Source organism: Lycorma delicatula, chromosome 4 (assembly GCF_047948215.1).
Source record: "Lycorma delicatula isolate Av1 chromosome 4, ASM4794821v1, whole genome shotgun sequence".
Taxonomy (NCBI): domain Eukaryota; kingdom Metazoa; phylum Arthropoda; class Insecta; order Hemiptera; family Fulgoridae; genus Lycorma; species Lycorma delicatula.
Window position 1 is genome coordinate 111,591,064 of NC_134458.1, and position 17,990 is coordinate 111,609,053.

At 28.8% G+C, this 17,990-nt stretch overlaps 1 protein-coding gene across 2 annotated transcripts in view; it reads left to right on the plus strand.

Moving 5' to 3' along the window:
• LOC142323753 (uncharacterized) overlaps positions 1–17,990 on the plus strand; it is an 88,991-nt gene that overhangs the window by 23,509 nt on the left and 47,492 nt on the right. The window contains exon 1 of one of the 2 annotated variants that reach the window (XM_075363929.1): positions 1,471–1,617. The exons of the other annotated variant lie outside the window; for it this stretch is intronic. Coding sequence (XP_075220044.1) covers positions 1,570–1,617 — 48 coding nt within the window. The 5' untranslated portion in view covers positions 1,471–1,569. Of the gene's footprint in view, positions 1–1,470; positions 1,618–17,990 lie in introns of those variants that run through there. 2 annotated transcript variants of the gene reach the window in all.

The following is a 17,990-nucleotide window of genomic DNA, read 5'->3' on the forward strand; positions in this document are numbered from 1 at the left end:
ATATTAGAAAAAGTATTGGCGAGCGAACAGTACCTTGTGATAGTCCGAAGTTTGTGGATTTTCTGTTATCACTGACATTATTTAAAGTCAGAATTTGAGTTCTACCCTTAAGGTAGTTTTCAAACGGTTCTTACATTTTTATTTTCAGTTTCACTGCAGTATGACACATCACCTTTCAATTTCATTTTTCTTTCCGTTGCATTTGAGTTTAAACTGCTCGTACACCAGTCTCTGTAAGTCATTAGTTGGTAAGCCTACAGTTTCATATGTGTCACTTTATTCCTTTTACACATCGTCCTGTTGGATTTTTCAATAACTGTAGGTTGCTCTTTCTCAGTAATTTGTTGTTTACCGACTTTACGCAACTCTACTGCAGCGCTTGATGAAAAGCACAAAGCTGATCCTTTTGTTAGTGGCGCAAGATTTATCCCATTCAAAAGAAAACCCGTCGCGGCCATTTTTTTTTTTAATTTTATGTTATTTATTCAATTAATCGGAGACAGGTACAGCCAGTCGCGTCACAAATACAATAACAGTCGTTGTGTTGGTTGACACAATCAAGTAATGATCTCAGTTCATAATCTAATTAAAGTTATAATTAGGAAGGGTTTTTGTGTGAAACCTTCGGTGTTAGCGCATCCGCGAATCGGTTAATTTAATAGTTGAGGGTTGTAAGTTATTAGTAGGTGATCGTGGTTGGAAGAGGCCATACGAAGGCGATAGTAGGTTGTATAAACACTGATGAAAATGTCTGGCTAGGCATTTGCATCTTTGGCGTCCTGAGACCAAATTGATGACTGTGTTGTGTTATCAATTTTAGAGGGTTTAAAAGACGACCTCCGTTGAAGTCCATCATGACTAGGAACGGCGAGGATGGTTTGGCGACCGGTTCATTATAAGGTTGGTTTTTCCTTAGGGCGGGGGGGGGGGGTGGTGGTCAGGATGTGTTGTTTGAACAACCGCACTATACCGTCCTACCCGTTAAAACATCGAAATTAAAAAAAAAAAAAACTGAAGATTGTTTTTAAGTATTTATCGGAAAAGTATTTGCAAACCCCACTCTAGTGAATATAGTCGTTTAGTATAGAAACGGGGAAAATTTGCAATCATTGATCAAAATTTGTTTACTTTTCTTTACCCCTTTCAAGTTCGAGTTTCGAAAAATCTAGAAATTGGTTTTAAGATATTCACATGAAGATTACGTACACTAAAAATCAACTTGATAACTTCATTTGTTGTGGAAAAAAAAATAGTTAATTTCATTTTTACTCCATTTTAATCATTTAAACAAGTATTTACTAAATTGTTAGAATTTAAAAAATCGGAATTTAAAAAATCCGCTCATAGTGGGTACTTACACCGTAAGGAGAACGTGTATACAAATTTTCATTAATTTATCTTGAATAGTTTTTGCTGGGCGTTGATTATGAATCACTCACGACATGTTGTTTTATGTATATAGATAAAAATTATGTCACGCTATATAATATAGAGGTCAAGTACAAGTAACTAACAACTGTATACGGCTTCAAACTTTCACTTTCCTCATTTAGTGAAGTGCAGCCTGAGATGGCATTACATCCTTCTAAAACTGGTTATAACAGAACATACGGCCAGGTTAGAACAATTATTTTATTTTGTTTAGCTATTATGATTCATTTATCTATAATAAGACGTAGATTTTCAGTTAACTATAATAATTTTATCAACACATTATAAAATATATTATGAAGAAGATTGTTATACGAGTTAGGTTATCTGTATAATTTTGAGGTTATCTATTTTTTTGTTTTAATATTTGTATATGTATTATTTCAATTAACAATAAATAAATGAACGATATAATTAATTTTTTATGTTATAATGATTATTTAATAACATAAAATACTTTATGAGTAATAGGAAGGAAGTAAATTTATTTATTTCAATACTATGTAAAAATGACTCGGCGATGCACTTGTAGGCCTCAAAATTTTAAAATTTTGTCGTTTTTATTACATTAATGTCGTCCATACATTCATATCTATTATTATTATTATTATTTTCCGATAACACAAACAATTTAGTAAATACTTGTTTCAGAAAATATTATTTTATCGCTAAAATATAAGTGATATATTGTTCAACTGTACTAGAATTTGAATAAAACTTAAGAATATCCTTTTTTCCATATTGATTATGCTGAATATCATTCATTATTACACTTGCATTTTCTTTTTTATTAATTTATTTGCCAAAATAATAAAAATGTTTAAAATAATTTGTCTAACCGGTTGATAAAACTTAAGAAAATCCCAATTATGTTTTGAATTGCAATAAAAATTAATTTCAAATTACAATTCTTTTTAGTTATACAAACAAAAGATTAAATAAAAATTATTTTTCTTTGGTATTTTAAAATCATACAACATTAAAAATTATACCATATCATTCTCGCTTTTATACAGAAAAAAAATTGAAAAAAGTAAAACGATTTTTTTTAATGTTAATAAATCTTAAAAATTATTTCCACACTGATAATATCACATTTGTAAAAATATTCAATCAAAAATATTTCAAATCAATAGGTTAAATGGTATTGAAAAAACTTATATATTTTTCAGTGTTGGAAATTTTATAACTTCATAACTCTTTAATAAGATCTGAAAAGTAATAACCCTAAAATCTATTAAAACAGAAATACAGTTAAAAAAGTGTTATGCTGTTAAACAGTTATCAGTTAATCACTTTATAAAGGTCTGGGGGCGTTTTACTCTTTTAAATCTCTGATAAATCTTGAGTACATTTATAAATTGATTTAATACCTAATTTTTCTAAATATATGTAATAAAAATACTTCTCAAGTTGATTCACTGAAACGATCAAAAGTTAGGAACGTATAGAAAAATACGTTTTTTTGAAGATAACATTATTAAAAAAAACTTTTTAACGAAAGCCACCAAGTGTTCATAAACTGTCAAACGATTATAGTTTTTATAAAAGTAAAAAGCTAATTTTCATAAACGGTTCTTGAACGTTTTCTACTATTCTATTTCAATAAATGTTTGGAAGATATTTTATTTTGTGTTGCTTGAAGTAATATTTCTGTAATTATTTCTTGAATATTGAATTAATTTCCTAGGATGTTTGATAAGTTCGTAAAAAACTAAAGGGAATAAAGTTTTTCGAGAAAAAAATTTAAATTTGTAACTTTTAATCTCTTTTCGAGTCTATACGCTTAGACCAACGATGCTCAAGTTTTTGTCATTCTTTGTAATATGATTTATCCAACTTTTCAAAACGGACTGATTTGTCAGAAATTTCATAATTTCGCATAAATCCCTTTCCAGCAAGCCACTTTTATTTGTTTAGCTATTTGTAGGGTGTGAAAATGCCATGCCTAACCGGGATTTGAACCCGGGACCTCCTTCCTTATATTTGGATAAAGATAAGAGTTCGAAAATGCAAGTTTGCCATATAATAGATAGAAAAGCATTATGTAGCTGAATTCGAAAAATTTTGCTGTCACATAAGGTCTTACAAACTGTTGCATAATCCTGATAAAAAATAACGTTTTTTTTTTATTTCCTCATTCGGAGATATATCAAAGATGAATAATAATGCTCATTTATCATTTTATCGTTCTCAAGAAAGTCAATAAAGATTATGCCACGAGCATCCCAAAAGAACATTAGTCATCTTCTTTCTTGCTGATGGAATACTTTCTGCCTTCTTTGGAGAGAGTTTCTTAAGTGAAATCCGGTGTTTTGATTGTTTTTTTTTTTTTAGTTTCAGGTTGGTAATGTTGTATCAAAGTTTCATCCATTCTTATAAAATAACCACATTTCCTCTACATTATGTTAAAAAAGCCTCAAACCGTGTTTAAAAATGTTTAATCGTTCACGATTTTGATCGATTGTGAGCAAACGCGGCAACCATCTTGCGATTGAATGCATTTGTGAAAATTCGTATAAAATATGATACATCCGTTCAGGTGAGATGATTATTGTCTTACCAATATTATGATGCACTTTCAATGTTCTACTCTCTCACCTCCATATTATGGAGTTTTTCATTATTCTATGCAATGTAATATTAATGATCATCTAGATTCCTTCAGCATCATTCATATGACCTCTTTGAAAACAAACAAACCACTTGCAAACTATTCTAATCGGCGAAGCTGTCTAACCATAATAGTTATTCAACTTGGCTTAAGTTTTCTGTACGGTTTTAAAAAAAGACAGTTGGTCAATTTTTGATCACCAAACGAAATTCTTTCGTTCAGTTTTCGCAAATCACAATAACTTATCAAACTAAAATGCTGTCAACAACAGAATTATGAATTATCTGGTTGAAACTTGATGTTTACTCCTTTTGTAAATGCGGGAACCCAAAAATAATTTCAGCGTTGTGCTACTAGGGCTATCACTTGACTTTGCGCGGATTTATCAAACAGTTGTGATTTTACATACAAAGGTTTCATACATTTTTAAACATATAACATTTCTGTAGTCGATATAATTTTTAATGACTGTTTCTACTCTCCTCCTTCTTTTTATAAAACAATTTTGTGTTATTTTTCCCTCTAGAATCGATTTTAGATAAATCGATTTTATTTTATAAATAAAATTTATTGGACAATTTTTTTGTTGTATTTTTATCATCCGTTCCGTTCTTTCTGACAATATTTGGTGATTTAATATCTCAAGAAGAGTTTAAGCATACAATTTTACAGCGAAACTAAAAGAAAACGAAAAAAAAATATTCGTAGTAACTCTTTCAGGAGTTTTAGTGAGGGTTTCTCTTTATGTGTCATAGGAATATGATTTTCAGAAAAAAAAACACTAAAATCTGTTTCATTTTTTTATTTTTATTCCATATTAATATAATGATTAACGCACTGGGTTAGTCTAGTGGCTAAACTACTCATCGCAGAATCAACTAATTTTCGAAATCGAGAGTTTTAAGGTTCGAATCCTTGTAAAAGCACTTACTTTTATATGGATTTAAATGCTAGACTGAATACCGGTGTTATTTGGTGGTTGGGTTCCAATTAACCACACGTCTCAGGTGTGGTCGACTTGAGTCTTCTCGAAACTACATGTTTACCGGTACATTTACACTTATATTGCATTACATCTGCGGTTACGTCACCCTGGCGAGCCGGTAGTAATAATTGCATTTGCCTACGCGCACACACACATACACCCAGACCAGGCAGTTGCTAGAAAATTGGCTGTAGAAAACATTATTATAAGGATTAATACTAACCATTGTGCTCTAGGAACAAAAATAGTGTTTTATTTTTTAACAGTTGAAACTGCACAATCATTCACCTGCATTAAGAAATAGAAAATATTTTGGCATGATCTTAAAATATTTTTTTCGAAGGGTATATATAACGTTGTAAATATAATGGGTGTTGTATATATAATATTGAAAATTGCAGCTGATGTACAGAGCGTATTACAAACTTCCTGGGACTTTAATAACCTATTCTACTTGGGAAAATAATGGAAAAAATCATATAAACATGTCCTAAAATGCTTTGTTTGCGACGACTAATGAAATATTTCGTTCGGATTTCAGCTGTCCCGGTGAAATGAGATCGTACTGAAATTTTTAAACGTTAATTAAGGGGCAGAATTAGTGATTTCTTATGGTTTTTGATCTGAAAAATAGGTCCAAATACCTTATCTGCAGCTGCTTTTGAGAAGTCTAGAGTGAAAACCAATAAATTTTATTATCGCTCTTCTTTAGATACATTATAATCTCATCTTGTTTTGCATGAGGATAGTTCAGCAAAGTAGGATAATCAGTCCAGATAAGTGAGTATACATTATACTCAGTATAGTATGCTCTAGATAGTATGAGTATAGCTATTTTATAACTATAACTATGTTATAAAATAAACTGCAGTAATAAGCCCTCATTGAGAGCTTTTCAACGATATATCATATCATAAGTGGTAATTATTTGGCAGTTATAGCCAAATGAAATATTTGGATGTTATAAGGGCACTTCGGTTCGAATCCGACTTCAGCTCCTTTTTTTAAAATTTCTTTTAGTTTAAATATATTGATTTATTATTAATAATTATTAACCTCTGACAAAAAAAAACCAAAAAAAATCGATAAATATTAATTCAATAATAACAGTAAAAAAATAAATTATGAAAAAATACCAAAAGTTATTAGTGAAATAAAATTTTATATATTTTTCATTTTAATAAAATGAAAATATGTAATTTAATAGGCGTAAAAGGCAGTCATGAGGTGTCCACAACAGATTTTTTTTAATTATTGAACTAATAACGTGTAAACACTCCCAGGACAAATAATAAATTCTGACATTTACAGCGAAATCGGTTAAGTAGCTTTTGAATTAGTAGAGCTCACACAAAAGGAAGATTGTCTTTTATTTGTACATATTAGTTTTGTTTATACGGTTTGTTCTATATATATTTTATTAATTTTTATTTTAATATTTATTAATAAAAAAATAAAAACCTATTACTATTTTTTTTTTTTTTTTTTTTTTATGCTTTTTCTGTGACATTTAATTTAATCGTAAATTATAATATATTTTTTTTTAAATTTAATTTCAGTGAACTTAAATAATTTTTAGTATTTATTTGATTAATTCTCATAATTTTCAAGAATTTTTTAGAACAGAAGAATTTTAATCAAACTGGCCGGTGAACTATTACAGAAATCTGGCACAGAAATTATTCTAGAGTTAAAAGTGTTTGATTTATTAATACATGTGTTTGATTACTATATAAAGAAGTGAAAATGTTAATATTTTACTACATATTACTTTCGATATTTATATGTCTGCAAAATTTCTGCAAGTAGTAATAGAAATACAGACATCGCTATAATGTTCACGTAACAGTTATGTAGGTCACGGAGAAAGTTTGTACCAAGTAATTCTCAAGATCATACTTATGTTGTTTTGTATGTAATTAGGTAAAGGTCACGTAATTTCAAGTAAATAATTAATACATTTGAATAATATATATATAAAATGAATACAAAGGCGGTAAACAATAGTAGGATTTTAATATTATTATTTATTGTATTGTAAAAATATAAGTAGTTTTAGCCTTCCTTAATTGATTAATCGTATACTATATGAACATACTCAAGTTAAGTAACAACGGATATGTTTAGTATATTTAAATGTTAATCATTTATAAGATTTTTTTGCAGTTATGACAAGGAGAGGGGGTGTAGATGTAAAAAAATCCTGATAAATTCCTACTTGATAATACAAGTTATAAAAATATCACAGGATTAAAATAATTATTGATGTAAAGTAAAGGTTTTTTATTTAAATTAATCCGTAATCGGTTGGTTATTCAGGTGTAGGAAATGCAATAGTAAAATCTATATGACTCGATCACAAAAAATCCCTTTCGGCACGTCGGAAGGCGGAGGTGGATCTCACCGGTGCTAAGTATGTGATAAAAACATTTCCACCTTAAAGTTAAGAAAAACTTCAAATTTACTCAATACGACAGTGGTTGCACGTGAAAAAAGTTTCACATATTTAGCATACGACAGGCCCGATCTTCTTACAATTTCAGCAACATTTTGGTTATCCCTTGCCGTAAGGGTTGGTCATATTAAAAATTATTTCAGACAAAAGTTTTTGTTAATGTTTAGAGGACTAACGAGTACTTTAAATCTATTCGATACTGTGCCTATTAAGGGAGGTATGATTTTTTTCTCTTCAAATCCCCATCTTTTTCACCCCCTGGGCCAATGGTTGGTGATATCAAAAAACTTTACGTTTGAGGCCCTCATCCAAAGATTAGTAGGAAATTTAAACGAATATGATATTTTACTTAATAAGAAAGTTATAGCAATTTATTTTTTCGAAAAAGCCCATCCATTTCTACCTCCATGGTCCAATTTTGCCCATTAACAAACTCGACCGAAATTTTGGGTCGTTATGTTTTATCTATAAATTTGAAAGTGATTGGCACAAAATTACGGCAGTTAAGAAAATGAAATATATATATAAATGTATATATGAACTTTTGAACTGACCGTGGTTTTGGGGTCTGGAGGATGTTAAACGCAAATATATGTCGAAATTTTCCGCAAGTCGAATCATGGTACCAATTACAATAGGTAGCTTTTTTGAAATCTACCTAAAATCTTGATTTGATTACACTTACACTTGACTTTTCTACATGCTTAGCATATCTGTTAACATTTTTTACTTATTTTTTCATTTTCAAATTAAATAAAATGAAATCACTTAGGTTATTGGGGGTTTTAGCCATCAAAACATCAATAGACATTCATGTTCCTTAAGAAACATATTTTTAATGTTGTATCTTGTATGTTCCTGGCATCATAGCTCTAAATGTGCAAGAAGGAAACCATGATAAACAACCAAAAAGTGGGTTACGGGTGTTTTTTACATTTCTCGACGTTTCATGATCTAGGAACACCCTTCCAAAAAAAAAAAATAAAGGATAATATTCATACGAACGTATCAAGATATTTACTTTTAATTTTCTCAGAATTTTGCAAACATAACCCCACTTTAGATTAAGTTCAGTGAATGCGTGCATGCTTATCTTACCATTTAAAAAAAATTTACATTAAAATTCCCCCTCCCGAAAAATAAAAAAAGTTGCCTGTTTATTTATTGCATATTTTTTTAAACTAATATTATTTTAATTTCGTTTTAAGCCTAGTAGTAGTGCAAGCGACCCAAAAAAAAAAAAATGCTTTTGGGCCAATTAGTGTGTGGGGGAGTTGATCAAAGTTTAAAAATATAGATTTTTTGAAGTTTTAAAAATATTTTTGGTTTATTTAAACTTTTAATGTTATTAAAATTTATGTAATAATATTACAATAAAATTTCATCATAATTCACCCCCACCGCCAAAAAATAAATCTTTGGTGATTTTTTATTGGTTGTACATTTTTTAGTGATTTTTTTTTTCTTCCATTTAACATAGGAAACGTACAAAAATAAAATAAAGAATTTCTTGAAAGAGGATTTTGGAGGTGGGGAGCAGAAAAAAATACTGATTTTTTTAATTATTAAAACTTTTTTTGTTTATTTAAACATCTAAAAATAATTTTACAATAAAACTTCATCATAGATTACTCCCATTCAAAAAAAGAAATCTTGGGTAATGTTCTTCATCTATAATTATTTTTCCACTATATAAGAATGAACAACCAATGCAAGGAAAGTATTACAACTTTGTTGCTATCTTTTTTAATCTCTGTACGGTATATCTAACAAATATGCACTATAGTCTTACAAATTACTGCATAAATCTAATGCAATGAACTGGTTGGTCAGAGTTGTAGTTGCTATGGAAACAAACACAGTTAACTAAGACAGATAGATACCTGACGGTGCACGTATCCACTCAACAACCAACCTTACCTCCTAATTTGATTTTCATGATTCCTCCTCTTTAAAATGCTACTCTAAATAACAGGCCTATAGATTTTCATAAAGTAATACAATAATATTCAGCGATACTGTAATAGGAAGCTAATCTATATGATCATAAGCTAATGCAAAAAAAAACTTTTATTTTGTGTAAGAAAGAAATCGTCATTAGAATACCAGTTATAACAGGAAAATTCTGCCACGGATTATATTACAAATAAATATCAAATTTAAAACAATTTATAAAATTGTTAACTATATAATTAATTGTTTTCCTTTCTTAAAAGACGTTATTATATAAAGAATTAAATTACCTCAGGCGTTTATGAATTTACGAGTAATGTAAAAATAGATTGAATAGAATAATATGGAATGAATATATAAAAGTTGTATTATTATACATTTTACGTCATCAACCACAAAGCCGGATGATTCATACAGTATTATAAATAGTTAGTTTATTATTTATTATTTTCAGAACTAAACACTGGAAATCATTTTTTAGTAATATTAAGAATTTTTAATTTAAATTCGTTACAATGCAGTAAATTTTGATGTAAACTAAACTTACATATTAAAATAAAAATAAAAAATCCTTTTTTCCTGCAAACTATTACGTGTAAATGAACGTAAATTTTAAAGGAACGGCCAAAATACTACTAATATATTTATCTTTTAGATGGTTACAAGAACGATGATTAAAAAATTTCTAAAATTCAGTTAGACCTATTTCTCAACAGACAGTTTTTATTTATATTTACCATCTCTTAGAAGACCCTAAACAACCAAACAAAAACAAAATTACAGTATGTTTTACTTTTTACTTGAGTTAGAAAACATAACTCCTTTTATAATTTTTATTTTAGTAATCCATGCAACAAAATTTCACCATCTGCCTTTTGTTTTGATTTAGGTAGAAATTGTCCTTTTCTATACATATTTCTTTATTTCTTTATTTTTTTTTTTTGCGAACTCCATTGATAAATTACCAAAGGTCAAGAAAAATCCATCATCAAAAATCACCATATCATCCAAACTTTCTTTACAGTTTTATCCGTTAATGATGATTTTATAAAACATCCTTTTTTGCTCAGCGACTAAAATATAACAGAAAGCAAATATTAAGAAAGAAATCGATCGTAGAATTTTGCAATGGAAACAAAAATGTAATTCGTTAGGGTAGTTTGAGAACTTGCATAAAGATGGAAAAATGTTGTTAAAACTGTATGTAGTTAGTGTATTGTAACAGTGATTACGCTTTAGAAATGGGTGTTCTCCGTAGAAGTTGTAAGTATCAAGATTAGACAGAATTAAAAGTGAAGGCGTACGGAGCCCCCCCATCCCATACAGTGTGAAGAAAAAAATGGGAAAAAGAAAGCTTAACTGGTACGATTGTGTTAGAAGGATGAAGGAAGACAAATTGCCTAATAGTCATGATTTTCCGGTCCCTTGCAAAGAGAAGAAAGAGAGCAAGCTCAGTCCGAAGTTTGAAGGAGATAGTAATATCAGCTGTAGAGGATAAAAATTGCACAAGAATAACTAGAAAGATCGAAACAGTTGGAATCTAGGATGCGAAAAACGGCCTTACTTTACTGTACGTAGAAATCAGGACGGACGTTTTTTTCAAGCAATAACTGAAAAATGAAACATTTCCAGATTTATGTTTTTATGAACTTTTTTTTCTTTATTTTAACTTGTGGAGCGTATCTGAAATTCTTTCCGCTTTATTTGTATTTACAAAAGACAACCTCACGTGTTTCATTATATCTTTGTCGATGAGTTTGAAGTCTAATCATTAATTTCATAATATCAGACATTAGAAATGACCATTTGCTTTTAAAAAATTAAAGGGTAGTTTAAAAAAAAGAGAAAGGCACAAAAGATGCTATAGATGCTTTGAATATACTTGGGTCAATAAATAATAATAAATTATATTCATCTGTTTTGCTTATTCGTTGCAATTTTCTCATCCAGTTATTCAGAGCTGTATAGATATATTTTTTTATAAATAGGTGTTATCATTAACAAATTATTTTACCACTTCGTTCTGTAAGAATAATTTACCTAAAAATCTTGATAATTTTCCGTAAAACTTTTAATTTTCAAAAAAAAAAATATTACACAGATATATTGAGGACAGTTTTTTTCAAATATCTTATTAGTAATCCTTGAATATTAAAATTTGATTCAAAAAATTAAATAAAAGTTTTGCGGAAAAATAAAATTATGTAACTTATCATAACAAATAGGCTTCTTTTTTTAAAAAAAGAAATAAAACATTGATTACTAAATTATAGATTTTTTCTTTCTTTTACAGCGACCTACTTTTATAAAAAGATATGCTATGTATAAGGGGGAATTTGACCACGTTGAGAAACTTCAACATATATTATGTTTACTACTAGAGGGAACTGTGGCACCCGAAGCCATAGCAGCTATTTCAGTAGCTTATTTCATATAGAATACAGTATACTCTATTTATAGACTCCAGTAACCCAATACCGCTACTACCAAATTATTTTTCCTGTTATTTAGATTGCTTTGTGCAAAGATTATAAACTATTCAATTAAAATATTTCCCGATTAGAAAAAACAATATTCTTTATTATTTTTAATTATAGTTTTGTTATAAAAATAATAATTACAAAATTAAAAATAGCCTGTGTATAAAATTAAATTTTTATCTTTGTCTTAGCTTAGAATTGTTTCTTTTCATGATATCTCGTTTCGTAGAAACAATTGAAAACAAATCTTCCATTCAATCTAAGTGCTAGAAACCAAATTATCCTCTTAACCCTGTTTATTTGAAGCGTTTCGTTCATCATATAATAACTGCAACTATTTTAACGAAACTTACTAACTCATTATTATTATTATTATTTTTTTTTTTTTAATTTTTATGCTATTTAAATAGTGCAATAAAAAAAAAAATTATAAGTAAAGGAATTTTAGATAATTCTGTTTATTTTAACATTTATGCTTGTTAAAAGTCCTCATTCACTTTTTACTTAAAAAAAAGAAGTATTTTATTATTTTTAAAGTACGGTGTAACTTTCGGTCACATGTGGTGTGTAGATGGTGAAAATAAATTTTCTTTACGTTTTGAGGTATGCGAGTACGAAAATACAATTCACTTAAATTGCAGTCCCTTCACATATTTATTTATTTATAGGTCTTTGTATAAAATTTTACGGCTCGAAAATCTCTGAAAATAATTGATCATATTCATTGAAATTTAGATATACTGTAATAGTGTATCTGAAGTTGTGCATGTGAAAATTTGAGGAAGATTGGTTCTTCAGTTATGCTCGATTTAAGGTCGAAAAAATTTGAGTGGGGCAAGTTAGAAGCGTGGTTCGTTATGATGCTGAAAATTTGAACGTTGATGTAACTTTTTATAAACGTTTTAAAAATGTACCAATAGATAGTAGCACAAGATTGTTCATTGTTTTCCTAATATGTACGTATTAATCTGTCAAGAGTTCCAGCATTCAAGTCCTAGTAAAGTCAGTTATTTTTATACGGATTTGAATGCTAGATCGTGGATACCGGTGTTCTTTGGTGGTTGGGTTTCAATTAACCACACATCTCAGGAATGGTCGAACTGAGACTGTATAAGACTACACTCATACATATAATCCTCTGAAGTATTATCTGAACGGTAATTACCAGAGGCTAAACAGGAAAAAGAAAGGACTACCATTCCTGTGCCGTATAGTTAATTGAACCGCAGCCACCAAAGTACACCGGTATCCTTTATCTAATTTTCAAAGTTGTATAAGTGCAACTGACTTTTACTAATATTTGAACCTCAGAACCTTCGACTTGGAAAATCAGCTGTTAAAAAACTGATTTGTGACGAGTGAACCACTACTCCAGCCCGGTGAGCTAATTTACTAAAATAACGTTTTAATATAAATTAACGAAAAGTCGGTCTTCTTGCGCTGAACTACGCAATAAGTTATTAAAATTTAACTTTCTTTTGTTTTTCATTGAAATAATGATTTGTTTAATTTTTCCGTACTGTTCAAGAAGTTGAAAAGGGGTCGAAGTTTTCCACAGAAGTATCTTTAAAATTCTCTTATTTTATCGTTTCTTCATGATATCCTAGAAATATTTAGTATATTTATTTAAAACTTTTACTGGTAAAGTATTAAGAAAAATCAAGATAAAAATATTTCAAAATCCTACCTTCGATATCAAAGAAAAGAACATTCTTATAAATATTTCATAAATTAATTTCTCTAGTTTTAGTAGATGAAGAAAATCCGTTGTATTCAAAATTTCCTAGTACATTAATGGGAAGTAAGTGAAGCGTAATTTTTTTAAGAATGCAGTACATGGTGTACTGTAAGAAAAATAGGCCTACGTACACAACCCACCGGGTTGGTCTAGTGGTTAACGCGTCTTCCCAAATCAGCTGATTTGGAAGTCGAGAGTTACACCGTTCAAGTCCTAGTAAAGCCAGTTATTTTTACATGGATTTGAATACTAGATCGTGGATTCCGGTGTTCTTTGGTGGTTGGGTTTCAATTAACCACACATCTCAGGAATGGTCGAACTGAGAATGTACAAGATTACACTTCATCTACAGTCATACATATCATCCTCATTCATCCTCTGAAGAATTATCTAAACGGTAGTTACCGGAGGCTAAACAGGAAAAAAGAAAGAGGCCTACGTACACAATATAAGATTGACGTACGATCTAATATTTCTTAATCAGATCTTATTCAGAGAACATAATCAGTTAATTTACAATTTTCCTTTACCAAAATTTTGCAATTGTATTACACTATTTATATACTACTAGTGGCTCCTTGCTGCTCCACGGCTTTATTAGTACAAAGTAATTTTACGTATTTAAAAAAATCAGGTAGAATCCTATTCCTCTTAAAAACCTAGTGGACCCGTGCTGCTTCATAGCGTTATTATTACAATATATTTTTAAATATATTTAAAAAATCATTTAAAACCTTTTTCTTTCAACACTTTCTTCCCCTCCCCAGCCCCTTTGTTTTTCTCTTTCTTTTCATACCACAGCTAAAATCCTTGCTTAAAACCTATTTTCAGTCCATCCAGACGTTCTACTAGACGGATCGGTTTGATTTTTTTATTCTGCACAGAATGGCTCGCAGATATGTCATCATGCATCGACGGAGCTTCACAGTGATTTTCGTTTAATTAATAATCTCGGAAAGTTCCTTCATTAAGGAATAAATGAGGATTTCTCAGAGGAGACTCAAGTTTAGGATTCAATGACGCTTGATAACACATCTTTGGGTCATTCCAAGCAAAATAAAAATAAAAATCAGTCCGATCCGTCCAGTAGAACGCCCAGACGGATTGGAAATAGGTTTTCAGTTCAATTTTTTAATATATAAGGTTCCAAATAGAATATAACTTCAGATTATTTTGAATTTACTATTTGTTATAGAAAAAAACTGCGGACGGGGCTTTAAAAAACATATCAACTCTAAATACTAGTGTTAATAAACTACTAATAATCTGACAAAAGTTAAATAATTTAATATTACGCAGTAATTAATTATTTATTTATTTTAGTAATTTATATCGTTTAATGTTTTTGCGTGCTAGAATTCGTAATATATTATAATGGCGTACTATTTAAAATATATGCTACGTATCGCATAAAACATATATCTATATACTCTGTATTCGATGCTCTAATATCTTTAAATTAATTATTTTTAGAAGTTATACCCACGGAATTATTTTTGAAAGTTTGTCTTATAGTTACTTCTTATGATAAGGATGTCGGAACAAACTCGGGTCTAATAAGATTATTAGAAGACTTATAGGAAATATTTGAAGTGTTAGATTCCATTCAAGACGAAGTAAATGTAATTTATTTATATAATTCGAGTTTATCTACTTCACTTAATCTAATGACTTGGAATGTTGAAGAGAGATAAATGAAAAAAACAACAGCTTTTAACAATGAACGACCGGCTTTAAGATTGTTTATTCCAGAAAGTTTAATTTGGTATTTTACGATTTTGGAAAAGATTTAATTTTATAAATTAGTCATGATGTAGATTTTTAGATTAAAATTTTTTAATATTTTTAAACATTTGCTTTTTTAAATCAGAATGTTATTGGTAGTTTTATTGCAGTTTGAGAGTAATATTGTAGATTATTTTATACGTGGTATATTATGAAAATCAAAATGAAGTATAATTTCAGAGGAATTTTAAGTTACATATTATAAATTGGATTTTATCTAACTTTTACCCTGAAAAAACCAATAGGGAAATATGAATAGAAACACAAATAACAATGAAGATAAGGAAAAGTAAGACCCAAATTACTAATGAATACATTTAAATATAAGTTATGTTAATTTATTATTTTTAAAACTTAATAACTCTTTAACCGCTGGCTTGAAATTTAATTTCACAATTATTATTTATTGTTAAATTTATCACGGTAAGCTTTAAGTGACTATAGTACGTGGAAATAAGTATTAACAGTTTTAAAATTGATCTAAAAAGAATAAATAAATAAAAATATAAATTGCATTATTTAATTTGTATTTAAATGAACTTGAGATCAGAAATAACTTACTATTTTTCCATAATTAATTGTTATCAAACAAAAGCAAATTTATGAATATTTTTTTATATTAATCTATATTTATGTCTAATATAAATGGGTGTTATTTTAAAAAAGGAAAGCTCAGGTTCCAGTCAAAGTTAGTGTTGGCTTTTTTTTAACATGCTAATTATTAACATTACACTCAGTGGTGGCTTAATTAATAGGCAGTTGCCTAAGGCCCCCAAAAACTGAAAATTCTGCAAAAAATTTGTCATAATAAATAAAATAAAGAGATAATTATTTTATTTTTTCCAGTAAAAAACCCCGAAATTAGAAAAAAAAATTATAAAAATTAATAAAATAAAAAAATAATAATTTGTTCCTCAAAATATGTAGTCATAAAACCTTCGAAATTCCAGTGGCCTTCAAGTATTGGAAATAAAAAAAGAGAAATAAAAAAAAATCAATTAATTATGAACTTTCCGTATTTTACGGTTCCCAAAATATTTAGAAATTCGGCTTGATAAAATATATCAATTATATTATTATACAGTTTTGTTAATAATATTATTTTCAGTTAAATAATTTCAATTTAAATTTAAGCGCAAAAATCCAACTTGTCTGTGCAGAAAAAAATAATTAAGGTAGCTCAAAGGAGCAACTACGTAGCAAGAGCGTTTAGATTTGTTGAGCTAACTGATTATACATTGAATCGGATTCTTTGTAGCAAATTAAGTTTGATAATATAACTGAAAAGTTTAGTAGAGAGAAACGTGGAAAGAAATGTTCTAGAAAAGTTACATTTAGTTTGAATTTTAGCTCTGTTGATCATAAATAAAATTTTATTTAAAACAAAAAAAATTTAACTCCTGTTTTTCCTGAATTTGTAATTTTATGTGGCGGGCCTTTCTTATAGGCTGTTAGTGCCTAGAACCCGTTTTGCCTTAAACCGCCAGTGATTACACTTCAGTAACCGAGATTAGGTATCAGCCTGTAATTAATTAGGGAAATAAAATTTAAAAAAAATATTTTCTAAAGCTGAACAGTAAGACTCAATTATTATAATTAAACTTTAAATTAAATTATTAAATCTAGGTAAAAATATTATTTCGGCTAATACAAAATAATAATTTTTTTATAAAAATGTTCACTGTAGAGTACACCGAAATAAATTAAAGTGTGTTAATTTAACTTGTTTATTACACAATGTTTATAAATTACGTTACTTCCTAAAAATATTTTTTAAATAAAATGTAGTTAAGAGTGCGTGACCGATGGATGTAATAAAACTAGGCGCGTCCGCTGGTAAATTAGTACACTGCTTTAGGTTTAAAATAGCCATGACCCGTACGTAACCTAGTTAACACCTTTTTTTTAACCGTAACATCATTAATTTTAATGTAGAAAAATATCATTAGTCTTGTTAACAAACAATTTCCTCTTTTGTCAAAGGAACTCATAATATTTACCAATTTTTATAAATCTTACCTCCAAAAAACGCTGTACTCATAAATTTAATCACGGCCGTCTTATTTTTTAAAATTCGATTCGAGGTTAGGGAACAAAATCTTAATTTTTAATTATTAAATAATTAAAAATTTACTTAATAATAATTACGGCTGGTCTAGTGGTTAAATCGTCGTCGCAAATCAGTTGTCTAACAGCTCATTTTTGAAATCGTAGATTCTGATGTTCAAATCTTATTAAAGATAGATGCTTTTACACGGATTTGAATAATAGACAGTGGATACCGCTGTACTTTGATGGTTGGGATTCAATAAACCACATACCTCAGGAATGGTTGGCCTGAGTCTGTACAAGACTATACCTCATTTACGTATCATGTTCATCTTATTTGGCCGACTGGTTGGGGGGGGGGGGGGGTTGCTTATTGTTCACTAGTTGAACAGATTGCAACGTACACATTAGGAAAGAAAGAATGTGTCATTTCTCTTCGTTAATATCTATATGTATAAAAATGTTAAGTTCGTTTGTGTACGGCTTCAAAAACTCAAATG